The following is a 20,569-nucleotide window of genomic DNA, read 5'->3' as shown; positions in this document are numbered from 1 at the left end:
TATTATTTTGTTGCCCTTCTCCTGTAACGGGCAAACGTAGCCTCTGTACCTCTCACTAACCCAAACTGCAAAGGTAGGCAGGCAGACAGGCATGCCAATCACACACACACACACACACACACACACACACACACACACACACACACACACACACACACACACACACACACACACACACACACACACACTCACACTGCAGCAGTGCAGGATCAGTGAGACATGGCCACATATCCTTGGCGTCTTTAAATAGACCTGTCTGGTCTTTTGAGCTGCAGCTGCCCATTTGTGTCTAGTGCCCCTATCGCCTCTTTCTCTAGCTCGCCCCGTCCCCATCTCTCTCACTCCACTGTTTCCCCTCTTTTCTTATTCTTCTCTTTTTCTTGCTAATCCCTCTCTCTGTCTCTCTCTCTCTCTCTCTCTCTCTCTCTCTCTCTCTCTCTCTCTGTCTCGCTCTCTCTCTTTCCCTCACCCCTACACTTTGACCATCCCCTCCTCCCCAACCTCCGAGTCCTTCCGACTCAAAATCTGCCGGGCAGGAAAAGAAAGAAATTTTCCTTTTCCGTCTTATGGCTGACAAAAGCGGGATGCTCACAAGAAAAAAAGACAGGAAAGAAAAGGAGGCGACCGAAGCAACGAAGGATGTAAGTAAGTTGCCGAAGAAAGAGGAGAAGGCCGGCGTGGCCAGGTCTGAAGCCACGGGCGACGGAGAGGCTCCGGCGGCGCAGGCGGAAGGAGCTGGGGCGGAGGACGGGGCCAAGGGCGAGAATGGAGAGTTGCAGGTTGAGCCGATGGAGCTGCCTCCGTTTGAAATCATCTCTGGGTATGTGATGATGGACAAAAGCAGTAGTTCGGTTCAAAACTTGACCAGGCAATGAGATGCTTACTGGGGTTAAAATAGTGCACTCAGCCCTATTTAAGTTTAACGTCTCCAGACAGGTTTACTCTCGACCTCCCAGTTTTTTTTTAATCATTCTTTGAGTTTACCCTTTACATAAATCTCAATTTCAGCATAAATAACCAGTCGAACAGATCCATCCAGCCAAACCAAATTATTTTACAAGCGACTGTCTGTTGTAATCTACACCTCCTGCAGACTAAATGTAATGGTTGGTTGTATGGCATTCATCATGCAGATTGAGAGTCTATAGCTTTAGATTCGACAAAAAATTAAGGATCTCTGGGTGAAATTGACTATGAAAGATTATGAAACACAGACTATACAGACTATGAAATACAAACAAGTGCTAAGTGTTAGCAGAAATATAGCAACGCCTGAAACAACTCAGCGGAAAATATATAGATTAACTAAAAGAGAGGGTGTACAAATGCACCATTAAAACTGTCCAACATTACAACCTTAGAAAATGTAAAGAAAAAGGCTGACTGATCAATACAATGCAACAATACAACGTATAATGTTAAAATACATGAGGTGCACCAAGCTGTGAAACCCCATGTATATCAAGATATGAGTGAATGATGAAACTTAACACCAAAACATTACAGCTTTCCCCGGACCAATGTATGAAATTCAGTCTCCCAGTGTAAAATAGATAAGATACAGAACATGCAACGGTGCATATGTATATTAATATGAAATTCAGTCTCCCAATGTAAAATAGATATCATATACAGAACATGCAACGGTGCATATGTATATTAATATGCATGGGAAGAAAATGACTGTGCATGGGACATGTGCGTTGCAGACTATTTTAACCACCACCACACACACAACACAGAGGCGTTGTGCCTGTGATGGTGGTTTGAATTAAACATTGTCACACATGAAAAAGAGTACGCACAAATGTCATCTTTTATGACACAATTGGCATACAAAATACCTTTTGATATTTGTGACAGATATGAAAATATGACACTAGGTTTTGCTTTCAAAGGGACTGGCAAGTTGATTAGAAAGCATTCAACATTAAGAAAGTGCTGTGTAGAAGTAAGACGGCAGGCTTTGGAGAAGACGTGCAACCGAGACTAAATGGCAGTACTAGGGCTGGGCATCGACAGCCGGCTCCAAAATTCCGATTCCAAAGGAATCGTTAAGAAATTCAAATTTCCATTCTGCCTATGGGTGTTTCAGTTCATGAATTTTTATTAAGAGTGACCCACAAGGACAGCGCACAGCATTATGGGTCTCAGATAACGTAACAGACCACTAGGTGTCGCTATTTGCTCAATATCGGCATCCATAAGAATGGGTTCCTAAATAAACTTCACTCGCGCTAAAGTTAGCTTCAGTTTCCGTGGTGGCGGCACGCGGCTTCCGTAGTTTCCGCCTCCGCAAGTTAAATGTGCGCCATCATGGACCAGAGCAAGCGGCGGTCGAAAGTGCGGCTTCATTTTGCCCTGAAAAATGAAGGCTTGGCGCAGCGCAACGCCTGCGGCAAAATTATTTGGTGCAAGGGAGGACGCACAACAAATATGGCCAAACACCTTCGCCTGCACGGTGTACACATGAACCAGTGCGCCGGTCTCCATCTCCTGCCTCGGGGTCCTCTTCAGCAACCCTGAGCAAACAGCAGGCGGCACCCCGTCGCCATTGGGTAAGTGAAAATGAATAACGTTTGTCTTCTTCGCAACAGCGAGACGGCAAACAACTTATACGTGAGAGAATTGCTATAAACTGTACGCAAATACTGAAAAAAACTTTCTGTGCTGAACGCTCACGTATACAGCCTGAAGGGCCGTTTAGACGGCAACGTTTTCAGCATAAATCAGTAAAGTATTGTAGCGAATTCGGGGGACAACGCAACCACAGGAACTGCCGCGGCCGGGAAGCGAACCCGTGTTGCCCGCACCGCAGGAGACATCGCTAACCGCTCGACTAAAGTTTCAGGCCCGCGAGCTAGGCGGCCAGCGTGTCTTGTTATCCGTGCACGTTACACTACCTCCCTCCTTCGGGAAGCGCGTCCCCGCGCTTAAGCATATCAGCTCCTTCACGCCTCAGGGCGCATACGCTTCCGATGGCCTTACGGTCGCTCCATCCCACTTCTGACACCAACGTAGCGAATTCGGGGGGCAGTCTGGGAGACCGTCGCCACAGCAGGGACGCGAACCCGTGTCTCCCACTCCGCAAGCGACAACGTTAACCAGTCGACTAAAGCAGTGTTTCTCAACCGGGGGTCCGCGGACCCCTAGTGGTCCGTGGTGTAATTGCAAGGGGTCCGTGAAAATAAAATATTTTTTAAAAAAAGATCCTATGACATTTATAGAAATACGATTATTTTACTCAAATGTGACTGAGACCTTTATCTACCTAAACTATAAAGGGTAACAGGACTTTTTCTCTAATTACATCTGTTTCACAAGTGTAATTTATTGTATTTTAATAAGAGATCTCGCTCCCGTTTGCGTTGTTAAAAGTTACTGCATAAAGATTCTGTTGTTACATATATCTGAAAGTTACTGAATACATATTCTGTTTTGTTACATATATCTGAAAGTTACTGAATACATATTCTGTTTTGTTACATATATCTGAAAGTTACTGCATAAGAATTCTGTTTAGTTAACCACATCTAAGTTACAACTGAAAGCTCTTATTTTTGCCCCAAAGAGTGAATAAATGCTATAATGCAATTTAAAATGCAGTTTCTACTGTTTCTATCAAATTGCAACCCCCCTCCCCCAAGATCAGGTGGAGGGGTCCTCAGGGTAGATCAAAAATACGCAGGGGGTCCAGGACCCCAAAAAGGTTGAGAACCACTGGACTAAAGGGTCCGACCCGTTAGTGAAGGACCAACGTGTCTACTTATCCATTCACGTTACAGTATTGTTGCGTTTTGGCCGTTCGCTCACACGACAACGGCGTTTCGGGGGCCTGAAAACGCGAACTTCTGAAACCGGGTTCCGGAGGGAAGTCTTGCGAAAACGCAACTCCGGCGCCGCCGCGTAATCTAGCAAAGCCGGTTCCTGGGGAAACGGTGACGTCACGTCTCCACTTCGCACATGCGTATTAACGTTTTCAGTTAGACGGCAACGCGCGAGTAAGAAGACATTACCAATGGCGGATTACCGAGCTGTGTTTCTGATGTTATCTCTGCTGAGTTTATTAACGCTCCTCCAGCAAAGTGCACCATTACCGTGATCAGGCAGGATTCCCAATCAACGTTTTGCTGGAATTTTGATGCTTTACAGTCCAGCGTCACTCGGAGTAACAACTCCACTTCATCGCCCGTCCAGACAAAACGATCTGTTTTCGAGCGTACGCTCGCCATCGTCTGTTTACTTACCGCTCTGAGAACTAAGCGTTTGTGCGCAGACGCGTGGTGTGGGGGGGGGTCCACCGAGAGGGCTCTCTGCTACAGAGTTTCACCGCCACCTACTGGCCTGGTATGAGTACTACAGCGTTTTCAGTCGTTTTTTTGCGGATCTGTGTGCACGCGGATCGTATTCAAAACGATGTCGCCCGAACGCGGAACTCTTTTAAAACACAAAGGAAAAACTTTTCCGTTTTTATCAAGACTGTTGTCATGTAAACGTAGCTTAATTTAAGGAGTTTAATACCTGGTAACCCGGACCAGGGTGTAACTGTGTCATTATTTCTCCATCTTCATTGTTGTAAATGTAAATATAAGAATGAGACATTCGCATGAATGATCCGTTCTTAAAACAGAATGGCTTGTATAAAGTTTTTTTTTGAAATAATTGTTTCTTCTGTGAAAGAAGCATGTGACCTGTTTTGACCCCGCCTCTCAAAGAACCGGAATCGAGAATAATTAAGAACCGGAATCGAAAATCAGAATCGTTAAAATCCGAACGATGCCCAACCCTAGTCAGTACACGTGCCAAATATTCGGTTGCACTGCAGCCGAATATTTCTAAATAAAATTTGTGCTGTATTGGGCGTCCAGGTGGAGTGGCGGTCTATTCAGAATCAGGAATACTTCATTCATCCCTGAGGGGAAATTGAGTTGCCTACCAACATGGGGGTCAGTGGTCGGCTCCCCGTGTTTCCTACAGATGCGGTTGGCCGTGTCTGCAGGTGGGAAGCCAGATGTGGGTATGTGTCCTGGTCGCTGCACTAGCGCCTCCTCTGGTCAGTCGGGGCACCTGTTAGGGGGGAGGAGGGGGAATAGCGTGATCCTCCTACGCACTGCATCCCCCTGGCGAAACTCCTCACTGTCAGGTGAAAAGAAGCGGCTGGCGACTCCACATGTATCGGAGGAGGCATGTGATAGTCTCCCTCCCCGTAGTTGGCTGGATACAATTGGGGAGAAAAAGAGGGGGGGGGGATTGTGCAGTATCATGAAGAAGTGAAAGATTAGAGGTGAAAGTGACATGAAGAACCTTGCTGACAGGGCGAAAGTTACTTTTGACCTGTTAAAAATGTAATAAGTAATTACATTACAAGTATATTACAAGTAATTACAAAAAATACATTAATGTTAGGGTTTATACTCCTGTCTGTGCCCCTGACCAAGGCAATGGAAAGAAGAACTAGAGTTGGTCCCCGGGTGCTGCAAGGCGGCTGCCTACTGCTCCTAGCTACACAGCTAGGATGGGTTAAATGCAGAGAGGAATTTCCCCACAGGGATTAATGTAGCATATCAAAAAAATCAAAAATGTAACTACCCTCACTCGTGAACAAGACCCCGAGATACTTGAACTCCTTCACTTGAGGCAAAAACTCATCTCCAACCCGGAGGGAGCAATTCACCATTTTCCGGTAGAGATCCATGGCCTCAGATTTGGAGGTGCTGACTCTCATCCTGGCCATTTCACACTTAGCTGCAAACCACCCCAGTGTGTGCTGGAGGTCGCGTTCTGATGAAGCCAACAAAACCACATCATCTGCGAAGAGCAGTGATGCAATTCTGAGGTTCCCAAAATGGACACACTCCTCACCTTGGCTGCACCTTGAGATCCAGTCCATGAATGTCACAAACAGAATTTGAGACAAGGGACAACCTTGATGGAGTCTGACACCCACCGAAAACATGTCTTGTTCACGAGTGAGGGTAGGATGGAGCAGGAGATTGACAGGCGGACTGGCGCAGCATCAGCAGTAATGGGGACATTGTGCCGGAACATTGTGGTGAAGAGGGAGCTGAGCCGGAAGGCAAAGCTCTCAATTTACCAGTCAATCTTCGTTCCAACCCACATCTATGGTCATGAGCTTTGGGTAGTGACTGAAAGGGTGGGATTGCGAATACAAGCGGCTGAAATTAGTTTCCTCCATAGGGTGTCTGGGCTCAGCCTTAGAGATAGGGTGAGGAGTTCGGTCAGGCGGAGGGAGCTCAGAGTAGAGCCGCTGCTCCTTTGCGTCGAAAGGAGCCAGTTGTTGTGGTTCGAGCATCTGATTAGGATGCCTCCTGGGCGCCTTCCTTTGGAGGTTTTCCAGGCATGTCCAGCTAGGAGGAGACCCTGAGGTAGACCCAGAGCTCACTGGTGGGACTACATGTCCAATTTGGCTCAGGAGGAGCTGGAGGGCATTGCTAGGGAGAGGGACGTCTGGAGTGCCCCACTTAGCTTGCTGCCGCCGCGACCCAACCCCAGAGAAGCAGCTGGCGATGAGATGAAATGTAACTATTTAATTAATTCATCAAAGCAATGTACATTACAATTGATTACTTTTTGATTACCTTTCTTACAAACGTTTTAAACCAGGCAGTAAAGCTGAAAAGTCCTAAAAACATACATTAAACCAGGCAGTGTAAACCTTAAAGCACAACCCCCAAAGCAAATAAGGCTTTTACCAAAAAGAATATATTGGGATGGAAATGCTTTGTAATCACCAACATTTTGATTAGCAGCTGTAATTTAATTACACTTTTTTCTCATTAATTGTAACAGATTACAATTACATTTATTTTGTAATTCAGTTACGTAACGCCGTTGCACGTAACTAGTTACTCGCCAACACTGGTTTTTACTGATGGAGGCTAAACCAAAAAGACTGATTAGTTGTTCTCTTAGCCCTTTAGGCTGTTTGTTCTGAAATCTATCATGCTACAGAAACACCTATTCACAACCAGCTGGGGACTGCATGACACATATCTATTGGCAAGCAGCAGCACACAAGCCCCCCATTATAGAGCTGAAAGACAGAATAATGAAGATTGGTTTTATGTACCGCCAGGGTACTGAAAAACTGTACTTGAGATAAAGTGTGATTACTCTGTTGTTATGGACCATTTTGGGACTGTTTTTCATTAGATTGGCCAAACGATAAATGATAGGCCAAATGGTCTAGCTATTATCCACCAATGAACTTTTAACAGCACACAGAATTAGCCACAACTCACTGACCATTCATGTAATCAGATCCAATTTTTGAACAGATGTTGAGAAATCCTTCAGTGAACATGCTCACAAAAGTGTTTTGAAACCTACCAACCTACCAATAGGGGGTGCCACAATTGTGAAAGGTGTGCTGTAATATCATTTTCAAGTTGACTTATGACATTTCTGTCATGATTAATGGAAGTGGACGTGGCTTTTAACAAATCTCCAGACGTATTAAAATTAGAAAATTAGAAAAGAAAGCTGTATGCTTTTTCAATTTTCAGAACAGACCCTCCAGTGTTTGAACAAAGTTTGCTTCTCTGCATCCTGTAGTTCATTAAGAAGTCCATCACTAAATATTTTTCATAAGTGCAAAACTAATTAATTCCAGGCACTCACATTCTGAGGGAACCCCCCCCCAAGACAATAAAGGTCATAAGATATTGATAATTTCCAAAACGAGCCTTTGCTGATTGTAAATGCTGTGTAAACTGTAATGTACACAGAAAATGTAATAACTTGCTCAGTGTTTTACCAAACATTGATCAATTTTGTGTGACCACCAGAAGGTTGTGTGATGTTCTCTTGGATTTTATCTCCAAATTCAAAAATTTAGTGAATTTTCAAACTTTATATTATATAAATGTGGACTAATTTACTTTTCATGCTGCCATTGAATGTTCTTGTATGTCTAAATAGATTTGCTCTATATCTGTATATGATTGTCAAAGGCTTCAATTCATTCAAGCAAAAAAAATTGCATGTTAGTGATTTTTAAAATGCACCAGCCTTTCATGACATCTTCATCCATCCATTCATCTACCCGTTCATCGCTGAGCGCTTGTAATGGCATTAATAATAAAGTAATTGCAGTGTCTTAGGTTTCTTTTTGTTGGACAAATTAGCATGTTGTGCTTGGACTCTGTTCATTTCTGCATGCCATGATATTTTTTTTTTTGGTGCAATCGCAAATCCAGTAGAGTCAGCAGCAGAGAGAATCTGTTTAAATCAGAACCTTACTCTTAGTGTGCAAGTATCAAAGCCAAAAATTGGCTTTGTTCTAAAATCTAAGAAGTTCTGCTCTCCAGCATGATGCATTAATCATGCTGCTTTTCTTAGCTGCGAGGAAAATCCAGACACATGCCACATATCTTTGTTTATCTATAGGGACCTTTATTTTGGCCCCAGTGCTGAGGTCCTTGCATGGCTTACTGGTCTTGCTGTTCTTTCCATTCTGTCACACTGATCCTGGCACTTAAACATTGATGAGAATTCGTACAAACAGCTCTCTAGTCATCGTTATAGATGATAAAATTTTTAACTAGATTATTATCATTTTTATCTTTAGCATACCATTGTGTTAAAACTTTGTTGGGTGATTCCCAACTTTAAACCTTCCCTTCACTAGGCAGATATCATCCTGAAAAATCCTGCCTACATCACAAATGTGTGGTTGTTTCATCAGGAATGCTTAAAATCGTTCATACTTTTATATGTAAATAAAATTATTTTATTGCCATTGTATGTGATGTTATGTATTAGTGTACCATCACTTTCTGTTGATATTGTAGTTTAAGTGATTTTTTTTTTAAATCCCCGTCTAATTAGCTAACACCAAGCAAACTACACCAATCAGCCAAAACATTAAAACCACCTGCCTAATATTGTGTAGGTCCCACTCGTGCTGCCAAAACAGCTCTGACCTGTCAAGGCATGGACTCCACAAGACCTCTGAAGGTGTCCTCTGGTATCTGGCATCAAGACGTTGGCAGCAGATCCTTTAAGTCCTGCAGGTTGTGAGGTGGGGCCTCCATGGATCAGACTTGATTTCCAGCACTTCCCACAGATGCTCGATCGGCTTTAGATCTGGGGAATTTGGAGGCCAAGGCAACACCTTGAACTTTTTGTCATGTTCCTCAAACCATTCCTCAACAGTTTTTGCAGTGTGGCAGGGTGCATTATCCTGCTGAAAGAGGCCACTGCCATCAGGGAATACCGTTGCCACGAAGGGGGGTACCTGGTCTGCAACAATGTTAGGTAGGTGGTACATGTCAACGTAACGGCCACATGAATGCCAGGACCCACGGTTTCCCAGCAGAACGTTGCCCAGAGCATCACACTGCCTCCGCCAGTTTGCCTTCTTCCCATAGTACATCCCAGTGCCATTTCTTCCCCAGACAAACGATGCACATACACCCGACCGTCCACGTGATGTAAAAGAAAACATGATTCATCACCTTCTTCCATTGCTCCATGGTCCAGTTCTGACCTTCACATGCCCATTTTAGGCGCTTTCGGCGGTGGACAGGAGTCATCATGGATACTGTGACCAGTCTGCGGCTACACGGCCTCATACGCAGCAGGCTGTGATACACGGTGTGTCCTGACCCCTGTCTATCATAGCCAGCATTAACTTTTTCTGCAATTTGAGCCACAGTAGCTCTTCTGTGGGATGGAACCTCCAGAGAGTGTGTCCAAGTGACCTGGAGCAAGACACTGAACCCCTAACTCCTCCGATGAGCAGGCTGGCACCTTGCATGGCAGCCTCCTCCATCAGTGTATGAATGTGTGTGTGAATGGGTTGATGTGAGACATACACTCTAAAGCACTTTGGGTGGTCGGTAGACTAAAAAGTGCTACATAAATGCAGTCCATTAACCATTTTACCCCTCCCCCCCCCGTTTTTCTCCCCACTTGTATCCGGCCAATTACCCTACTCTTCCACGCTGTCCCGGTCGCTGCTCCACCCCCTCTGCCTGTCTGGGGAGGGCTGCAGACTACCACATGCCTCCTCTGATACATGTGGAATCGCCAGCCGCTTCTTTTCACCTGACAGTGAGGAGTTTTGCCAGGGGGATGTGTCGCGTGAGAGGATCATGCTGTTCCCCCTCCCCCCGAACAGGCACCTCAACCAACCAGAGGAGGCGCTAGTGCAACAACCAGGACACACCCCCACATCCGGCTTCCCACCCCCAGACACGGCCAGTTGTGTCTGTAGAGACGCCTGACAAAGCCGGAGGTAACACAGAGATTCAATCCGGCGATCCCTGTGTCGGTAGGCAACCACAGAATAGACCGCTATGCTACCCGGACGCCCTACCATTTCACTGTTTAACAAGATAATAGATGTTATTCACTCCACCTGTGGTTTAGTGTTTTGGCTGATTGGTGTATATTCAGTACCAGTATTCCTTAATTGCTTTACTGGATTTTAACCTAACAGGCTCTGTGTGTCTACTTTTTTCCAAGACCAGTAACCTTAGCTGGTAAATGCAGCAGCAGTGATAGCAGCGTCATAAAAGGGAAATAATGAACGTTACACAGAGAATTAAAAACCAAGCGCTGATACCGAGTTAAAGAGAATGGGTTGCCAAATCTCAAAGCTGATTAGTAAGCGATGGGTTGCAGCGTCACAGGTCTAATAATAAAGAGCTGGAATTCCACTCCGCTCTCCCACACATTCTAAATTTAGCTCCGGTGTGCCTGGCCATATTGGCCGATATGACAGAATCTTTCTGCCCCTACTAATCCAGGGGTAGTCCACGCCCAGCCATTTATTTCACTGTCCTTCACAACGTTATGAATGGAAATAGGAACAAATACAAGAATTTGCTTGTATTTTTAAGACACTTAAAGCACCGAAAGACACTTTGTTGCCTGGATCTTTGAATAAGCATCTTGAATAAATGAATGATGGTTTATTTCGAACATGTAAATAAGCGGGATATAAAATACAGATAATCCATTGCCAATAATCGGAAGTGATCAACAAATCCACACATCAAAATCAGCGAACAAATCTCTGTATGCGTCAGATTATTTGGTACATGTAGGAGAAGTGTAAATAAAAATACACTTATTTTTTCCTAGCCCTTCTCACCTATTCTTTAGTTAATTCGGCTACTATACATCACAAAAAGAGAAATATATATATAACAAAAAATATGACAGTAAAAAAAAAAGTAAATATATTTATATGGGCAGCCTGTCCAGGGTGTCTCCCTGCCCACTGCCCTGGGATAGGCTCTAGCATCCCTGTGAGTTTGGAGATATATATATATTATTGTCATATTTGTCTTCATATTTTATTGTCATATATGTAACAACCCAGATACGACTCAGTGTCATATGAAAGAAAATGAAAAATAAAATGTGATTAGGTATGTTTGGAGATGAGTAAAACTTTAATGGTTAACACAACCCTTCATCGTCCCTATATCGCTTGATAATCAGACCTTTGTACTTCTTCTTGAACTGCGTAATGTTTGTACTTTGAGTTCCATGCTCAGACTGCCCCACAATTTTACCCCACAGGTTGAAATGCCCATGTTCTTCAAAGTTGTTCGAACACATAATTTCTTGGAATGTAATTTCCCTCTCAAATTATATTCCCCTTCCCTATCTGAGAATATTTTTGTGTATTACGTGGCAGTAGATTGTTTCTTGCTTTGAATATTATTTTGTGCTGTGTTAAATTCTACTAAATCCCTGAACTTCAAGGCATTTGACTTTAAAAATAGCTTGTTAGTGTCTTTCATGATATCCTACATTATTAACTATCCTTATGGCTCTCTTTTGTAGTATACATAATGGTTTTAGGTTGGTTTTGTAGGCGTTACCCCATACCTCCACACAGTAGATCAGATATGTTACAATAAATGAACAATACAGTGTGTGCAGTGATTTATGATCCAGGATGTGACTTGCTTTTCCCATGACTGCAATGCTCCTTGCCAGCTTTGCTTGCACATATATGTTATGTGAGGTTTTCAGCAGATTTTGTGGTCTAGTATCACACCTAGGAATTTATTTTCATATACTCTTTCTAGTTGGACATTGTCTATCACTACTTTCACTTTGGTATTTATTAAGTGATTTCCAAACAACATAAACTTTGTTTTGTCCAGATTTAATGATTTTTGTAAATTTATTTATTTATTTTTGTCAAACCACCGTTTTGATTTTTCCATTTCTATTGTGATCACCTCCAAAAGCTGCTGTCAATTCTCACCAGAACAAAATATATTGTCGTCATCAGTAAATAGAACAAATTTCAATATTTTTGATATCTTGATATCTTTTGACAGCATTTAAGTACAGAATGAACAGTTTTGGACCTAAAACTGACCCCTGGGGTACACCACAAGTAATGTCCACGCACGACGATTTATGTTCACCTGTCATTACAAACTGATGCCTGTTACTTAAATAGCTTCTTAGCCAATTCTGAACCACCCTGTGATAGCATACCCTTCCAATTTGTCAGTTAATCTATTGTGATCAGTAGTGTCAAAACATTTTTTTAGATAAATATTCTCACAGCAAATTTTTTTTGGTCCATGCAATTACTTATTACTCCAGTTAATTCAATGAGCACCAGATATGTGGATCTGTTTGGTTGAAACTTCTTCATTATGCAGGGCATGCAGGTTTTGTAACAAAAAAATACAGCCTCAATACGACGTTTTCTTTAAACTAAAAAATATCACTTTTACCAGATGAAAATACAAAGGCAAAAAATTTATGATTATTATTGTCATTAATAATAATAATAAGCTAGTTAAAAAATGTCATACATGAAGTGCAGGGTGAAGTGCTTTACATGAGAAAGAAGCAAATTAAATCAGTCATAAGCAGCAAAGAAAGTTTAAAACCGCTTTATAATCAAGAGGAGAGAATGAGAATTAAAGGCAAGTTAAAGGCTTATACGATGATAAATGTTAAATATTACAATAGAGATTAAGATAAAAAGAAAGGTTCGGCTTTGTGTCGATACAGTTGCCCACTGGGGACGGGGTTCCCGCCCCGGTCTCGTCAGATCTGACTATGGCCGGACTCGATGAAGCAGCAATAATTGGCAGCGCTGTCTTCGGGAGGGGGGTGGAGTCGGCTTGTGTTCGTCACATGAATGCGTCTCTGTGTGTGTCCGATAAAAGCAGTGGTTCGGCCTGGATTCACCTTGTCACGAAGGTGGCGAGGCGTCTCCTTCGAGACCCCCAGCCGGAGAGATGCAGTTGGCGAACGCATGCAGTACGAGGGTGGGTGTTTGAACTAAAATATGGATCGATTGGCCACTAAATTGGGAGAAATCAGAAATAAATTTATATTAAAAAAAAAAAAAGATAAAAAGAAAAGTTTAAAAAAAGATATCAAAAAGCCTATAGGAATAAAATGGCACACATTTGGGAAACGTATTTAAGTCAGTGATACTTCTGGACTGTCTGAGTGACTTGTTATTTTACCATCCACAAATGAAACTGGATGCATCACAGGAAAGATTAAGATGTGACTGTAAAAACTGGGTCTTTGGGCGTCCGGGTATAGCGGTCTGTTCCGTTGCCTACCAACACGGGGATTGGTGGTTCGAATCCTTGTGTTACCTCCGGCTTGGTCGGGCGTCTGTCCGCAGGTTGGAAGCCGGATGTGGGTATGTGTGCTGGTCGCTGCAATAGCACCTCCTTTGGTCAGTCGGGGCGCCTGTTTGGGGGGGGGGGCTTGGGGGAATAGCGTGATCCTCCCATGCACTACATCCCCCTGGTGAAACTCCTCACTGTCAAGTGAAAAGAAGCGGCTGGCGACTCCACATGTATCGGAGGAGGCATGTGGTAGTCTGCAGCCCTCCCTGGATCGGCAGAGGAGGTGAAGCTGTGACCGGGATGGCTCGGAAGAGTGGGGTAGATGCAACTGGGGGGGGGGGGGGAGAGACTTTTTTTGGTGAAAGATCACATATGTATGTATGTATGTATGTATATAATATATATATATGACAATTTTATGGTGGAAATATTATCATGGTGTACAAGTTTAACAATCTCATCTCAGGCCTTCTTTTTGCTTCCTCTCCCACACCTCAATTTTTCCATGCAAAAAAAAAAAGATTGGATATTTGCTACACAGGGGTATCCCAGTAATCCTGTCATTTTCTTGATTCTTCTCTTTTACACAGCGACCGCATCGATCCTTTCCAGTACAAGTTTCAGTTCAAGAATGTGGAGTACTCGTCTGGTCGCAACAAGACATACCTGTGTTACCTTGTGGATAAGGGGAATTCTGTTGATGGGCTGTTGAGGGGCTATCTGGAGGATGAGCACACAGGCCCTCATGCTGAGGAGGCCTTCTTCTTGCAGACCCTGCCCGATTATGATCCTGCTGGCAAATACACAGTCACCTGGTACGTGGCCCACTTATAAATCTGCCATATGGTGTGGGGCACCGTGTGGCAGTGATATTGAAGGAAAGCAATCATGATTTTCCACATTATCTCGATACAGCCCATATGTTGTGGGGATTAGCGCTTCATTAGCAGCCAAAATAACAAGCCGTCTTTTGTGTGCCTCTGAGATGCCACAAAAATTGTGCATAAAAAGTGTCCACCGGTGATGTCACAGTCTGTGAGTCGTCATTTTCAGTGGCATTTTCTATGACTGCTGCATCGTTATTCCCATTTTCTCATACAGTGTTGTCTATTTCAGTGTGCCCACCGAAAGTAGCAGCAAACAGAAAGTAAGGACTGTCGTCTTTACATTCATAGATGAGATGTCACTGATGGACACTTGCCTGCACACTTTTGTGGGCATTTCAGAAACACACCGAAGACTGCAGAGTATAATGGCTGCTAATGGAGTGTTATCCCTACTATATATATTTAGAGGGAAAATGTTGAAAATTGCGATTTTTACCTTTTAACTGTTTTACTATAAATAAAATAAGTCTTGGTTGCATTGCATGTCATATCATGTAGCCTACCTTAGCTAAAATATGTTTTGGGAGCATTCCAGTGAATGAATTATGCTATGTGAGGCAAAAACACCCATTTGGGGGAGATGCCCACCAATTATATTGTTTTTTTAAATGGCAATTCAGGCATTATAAATAGCTCAATAATACTTAAAATGTTGAGTTAATTATTCTACCTTAAACCATAGCAGTATGGGAGGGATCTGTCCTCAGAGAGGATTGTCTGGGGCGTCCGGGTGGCGTACTGGTCTATTCCGTTGCTTACCAACACGGGGATCCCGGTTCGAATCCCCGCGTTACCTCTGGCTTGGTCAGGCGTCCCTACAGACATAATTGGCTGTGTCTGTGGGTGGGAATGTGTGTGTGGGTATGCGTCCTGGTCGCTGCACTAGCGCCTCCTCTGGTCGGTTGGGGCGCCTGTTCGGGAGGGGTGGATCTGGGGGAAATAGTGTGACCCTCCCATGCGCTACGCCCCCCTGGTGAAACTCCTCACTGTCAGGTGAAAAGAAGTGGCTGGTGACTCCACATGTATTGGAGGACACATGTGGTAGTCTGCAGCCCTCCCTGGGATCGGCAGAAGGGGTGGAGCAGCGACCAGGAAGGCTTGGAAGAGTGGGATAATTGGCCGGATACATTTGGGAAGAAAAGGGGGGGGGGTAAAATAAAAAGAGGATTGTCTTTGTGTCCTACCCTGACTGTAGAAACATCAAGTGGCAGAGACGGGGGAAAAAATTAGCATAATTTACTTTCATTTGATCATCTGATTGAAAGAAACACCGAGATCAAATCCCCCTCCTTCCCCCTTCAGGTATGTGTCTTCCAGTCCCTGCTCAGCATGTGCGTCCAAAATAGTTGAAATCCTGAAGGCCAGGAAGAACGTCAAGATGACCATCTTTTCAGCGCGGCTGTTTGAGTGGGAGGAGCCGGAGATCCAGGCTGGCCTCAAGGCCCTACATACTGCAGGCTGTAAGATGAGGATGATGAAACCTTTGGATTTCTCCTACACCTGGGACACATTTGTGGAAAACGAGGAACAGCCCCTGAATCTCTGGGAAGACTGCAAGGACAACTACGAGTATTACCATGAAAAGCTGTCTGACATTCTTCAGTGACCACAGTGAGTCTATGAGAGGGAATACCCCCAGAAGTAAAGGCAGTCCTGTTTTCAAAGTGAGCAGTCTACTTTACCATGTGGGTGGACGTTTTTTTTTGTTTTTTTTTTGTTTTTTAATCATTATTACAGTTTAGACATTTGACAGCCTTAGTTGGTTTAGGACAGATAAGACTCTACCTCAAAAACAGGGCTCGGAGTCAGTGAGTGGGTTATGTGGAAAACTAACAATAGGATTTGAAGGAAAATGTTTTCATTCACTTAACTGGTTTATAGTGCGGCCTCATCGATGCTTATGCAAGATGTTGGCTGCACACCGTTCAAGGACATTCAGTTCAAATTAGTCAGGCGTCGAGAAATAACTCCAGCCAGTAATGTTCTCAACGATGATGTCTGTGGTGGAAAGTTTCTGACTTGCATGAATCGATGGATAAATGGATAAAAATAATTAAATGTCCGAAATATCCTCCACAGAAACATTCCTCCGTAGATCCTTGGAGGAAAGGCGGTTAGTGTGGCAGTTATAAACTGCTCAGAGGCGATGAAAAGACATAAAGAAGAACGAGTGGCAGAGATAAGAGGTTTATGTGTATAAGGTGGGAAGATCCAGGTTATTTACATGAGAATTAGGCAGGAGAGACATAAGCTGACAAAGGCCAGAAATATAATGAGCGTGTGTGAAGACGGGTTAGGGAAGGCCAGGAATTCAGTTCAATTCAGCTTATTGTCATTAAAGACAAAGTGCAGGCACATGTTAAACACGAAATGAGGGCTGCGGCTGGATCTCTAACACGGCCTGCAAAGACTTATCAGTGTGTCATCAGTCAGTTTCCAAGGCAGTCTTGGCGGTTTTGGATTTTCAAAGTTTAATAACTTTGTGGGGGGAAAAAAGATACAGACCTGCTGCTCCCTCAATGTTCCTAAAATTGCATATATTTGCATTAAAATACATTTCAAATCAATTGCAAAGAAAAAGTTATGATAAGATCTACCTAAAACGGCCATGAGCAGTCAAAATGACGGTGCGTGATTTGCGCGTCATCATGTGCGTCACGACGTGTTGTGGTCGCATCATTTCCTTTGCAAAGTTCAGTGCTGTGTCCTAGAAACACACTAGCGTCCTCCAGTGCAGAGTAATGGTCTGAACTTGAGTTTTGATCATTTCCAACATGTCTGGTTACAGACACCGTTTCAGATGCCCCATGACTACCACCGAGGCGTTGCAGTATTTACAGGCATTGGACAGCGGCCATTTTAAATTGTTTGAAAAATAGTATTAAAGTTGTTAAAATGTTAATTTTGGTGTCAGTAGTTTCTTAACAGACATACTAAAATATGCATTGCATTAACATCTCAATTGGGTATTTATCTTGACAGAATATAGAGTTTAAAAACCGGCGGTCATTTTGACCACCCATGGTCGTTGTAGGTAGGAGTGAAATCCCGGTCGTTAATATAGCAGTGTAGCTCAGTGTTTCCCAACCCAGTCCTCAAGGAACCCCTATCCTGCAGATTTTCATTGCAACCCTGCATAGGTAGCCCTGCTTGTACTTACTCAACCAATCATCTCACAGCACTTACTTATGCAAGGTGTACAAAATCTGACATAACTCATTGCTGATTGGTTGAATAACTACAAACAGGTACCTATTCAGGGTTGCAAAGAAAATATGCAGGATAGGGATTCCTTGAGGACTGGGTAGGGAAACACTGGTGTAGCTAATATGGTGTAATAGCTTTTAAAACGTAGGATGTTGGCACTGCGCAGATGGGCAGAGGCAATTCGAGCTCTTACTATGAGACTTTCTAAAGGTATTATGATATTTGATGTGAATACAGTCAATATGAATTACACATTATATGAAGTGTAAGAAAATGTTGACATAGTCAAGAGATTCATGGACTTGTTTTACACCCCCCCCCCTTCCCAACACCTGCAACTCCACCAACACCACCACTCTCTCTCTTGACACAGGAATCCTGCTGGCACAGAACTTGCTCATCACCTGATTGTCCCTACTATTCCTGCAACTGTAGCATAGCGTTGACTATATGAATCAAATAAGCGTTTTGTGTGTGTTTGTTTGTGTGTGTTTGTGTGTGTGTGAGGGAGAGAAAGAGTTTGTGTGTGCTGTCTTAAGTGTAGTTTGTTTTTGATTACATGTGCTCCGTTCACCATGACACAACCTATGCAAGAGCAACCTCAGTACATCTGCAAACGATGCCTCTGTCTGTCATTGTGGGTTTGTGCGGGCTTTATCTTCCAAAGTCCTCTTGTTGGTCTGTGGATCCAGTCTGTGGGTCACACTGGTTGCACTCCGTTGAAATGTAGCCTAGCATAAGGGGCTGCTAAGGTCCATCAGTATATTGCAGTTACATATACAATAGCCCCTCAACAGCTAAATAGCTTTACAGCTTTGATTTAACACCAATGATGAAAATCTGTTGAATTATTTTAAACAGAGGTTCCCAAAGCACACAGTGTTTTTCCCATGTGTTGCTTAGAGATTTTATTTGGAGTATACATTAACCAAGAATATAAACATATTAATAATAGATGACTGGTGATGTACAATAACTTATCGAGAGAGAAATCACTAGAAACTCAGGTTTCAAGTGGCAGTTTCTAAGCTGCTAGTGAAATCTCTCTCTATGTTAGATCAAATTATATGAAACTCCAGCAATCCCTATGGGAAGAAGCAGGTCCCTGTAAGCACAACAGAATATAGACGAGAGTAGAATACATAAAGAGAAAATAGCTGGTGCAACATATTCCTACATTCTCTGTTTTAAAAATACATTAATTTTACTCTTGTTGACCGCGCTAAATCTCTCCACTGTATTCAAGTTAAAACATATATTTTGTTGGGTTGTTTGCATTTCCTTTAATTAAATAATATGAAGCTTTCAGCTTCAAGAAGCTATTATAATACTATGTAATGAGCAGTTTATAACAAAGTGATTTGTGTAATGTTGGTGTTTTTCAAAGTTTAAAAAAAGTTGCAGTTATATTTCATTTATTCATTTATTATTAATGATGATACAAACAGATTTTATGTCACATGGTTTATTTGATTAAACCAAGATTCATATTTCCCTTGTGTCATTGTTTCCTCACCTTTTTTCTGCACGCTGATATTTGATCTGTACAGCATGTTACGTCTTTATATGGAGTAGCACACGTACAGCAGCACTGTGCGGATGGAAATCTTATTTTTCTAGTATTTCCCGCAAGCGGTTCAAAAGGATTTTTTTTTTTAATCGCCGCCTAAGAACTTATTTTCACTGTAGAGCTTACACAAGCCTTTCGCTGGGCCTTATCAGTTGATGTGAGGCAGTGGTTCTTAACTGGTCTGGCCTTGGGACCCACATTTCCCCATGGTTATTAAGTCACGACCCACTTTTATAGAATTCAAACCAAGCACATTTATTTCTCACAAATGGGCTAGTAAACACACACACACACACACACACACACACACACACACAATGTCATCATGATACTTTTTTTTAACATAAAATAAGAAAAAAAATCATCCCTGCATTTAAAGCGCATTACTCTAGCAATAACAAACTGATCCTGATTAATAAACGGATGAGTATGAACATCACCACTGCGTGCTGCTGATATGGTTGATATGAATGAAATGAACGTCATAACTGCAAAACTGTGTTTACACACATGATAATATCTCTGAGTAGGTCTACCAAAGAGGCGGTCTTCACTTGGCTGACTTTTAGGGAAGCTAATGAGATAGGTGGGAATGTGCTTTACTCATAAGAATTTCAAAGTTTGGGGTGATCATGCTCACGGTCATGGACCGCGGGACGCATTTTGAATTGGTCAGGCCCACCACCACCCGCACACACGCAATGCCACCACCCCCTCACTCCCCAGCGTTAAACTGACTTCAGGCGTCCGGGTAGCTCCACCCCCTTTGCCCAAATGGGCAAAGGGGGTGGAGCACCAACCAGGACGGCTCGGAAGAGTGGGGTAATTGGCCAAGAATAATTGGGGAAAGGGGGAAAATGTCAACAACAACAAAAAAACAACCTTTGAACTGACTTAACTTACGGAGCCACTTTTGTGATCATTACAATATAGCACATTATTAAAACACTAAAGAACAAGTCCTATCATATAGAATTTAAAAAGAAATGCCAAACTCACCACTGAGCTTTAAATATTGCCGAAAAACTGTCTCCATCCCCGGCATTCCCCAATTTTCATTGACATTGCCCCGAAAAAAATGTTATATTATTCAGTAAAAGCTAACTAGATAACCAAATAATGAAGTGGCGGTTTGATGTTAACTGTGTGAAGGTAGCAGCATTGATGTGTGAAAATTCGATTGACCTCACATGACACAATAAGCCAGTACAGTAATTAGATAACAGAATTTACAGCATTCTGATAGGTTGTGTGGGGGCACTCAGGAAAGCAGTGTGTGATATATGTGGCTGCCGATGGATTTGAAT

The 20,569-nt window shown here is 43.0% G+C and overlaps 1 protein-coding gene across 1 annotated transcript; it reads left to right on the top strand.

Annotated features, from left to right (window-relative positions):
- Positions 1–516: 516 nt before the first annotated feature.
- On the top strand, positions 517–19,182 carry apobec2a (apolipoprotein B mRNA editing enzyme, catalytic polypeptide-like 2a). Its single transcript, XM_056274838.1, has 4 exons — positions 517–820; positions 14,189–14,413; positions 15,788–16,170; positions 18,066–19,182. Exons 1-3 carry the CDS (start codon positions 567–569, stop codon positions 16,089–16,091), a joined length of 783 nt encoding a protein of 260 aa, XP_056130813.1. The 5' UTR covers positions 517–566; the 3' UTR covers positions 16,092–16,170; positions 18,066–19,182.
- Positions 19,183–20,569: the final 1,387 nt, after the last annotated feature.

The sequence above is a fragment of the Lampris incognitus genome, chromosome 2 (genome assembly GCF_029633865.1).
Source record: "Lampris incognitus isolate fLamInc1 chromosome 2, fLamInc1.hap2, whole genome shotgun sequence".
In the NCBI taxonomy this organism is placed as follows: domain Eukaryota; kingdom Metazoa; phylum Chordata; class Actinopteri; order Lampriformes; family Lampridae; genus Lampris; species Lampris incognitus.
The sequence above is the reverse complement of the archived record's forward strand: the minus strand, read 5'-3'. Positions and strand labels throughout refer to the sequence as shown.

Coding starts and splice junctions, on each gene's coding strand:
- apobec2a (XM_056274838.1), top strand. CDS start 567: ATGGCTGACAAAAGCGGGATGCTCACAAGAAAAAAAGACAGGAAAGAA. Junction 821..14,188: donor CCGTTTGAAATCATCTCTGG/GTATGTGATGAT, acceptor TCTTTTACACAG/CGACCGCATCGATCCTTTCC. Junction 14,414..15,787: donor GGCAAATACACAGTCACCTG/GTACGTGGCCCA, acceptor TTCCCCCTTCAG/GTATGTGTCTTCCAGTCCCT.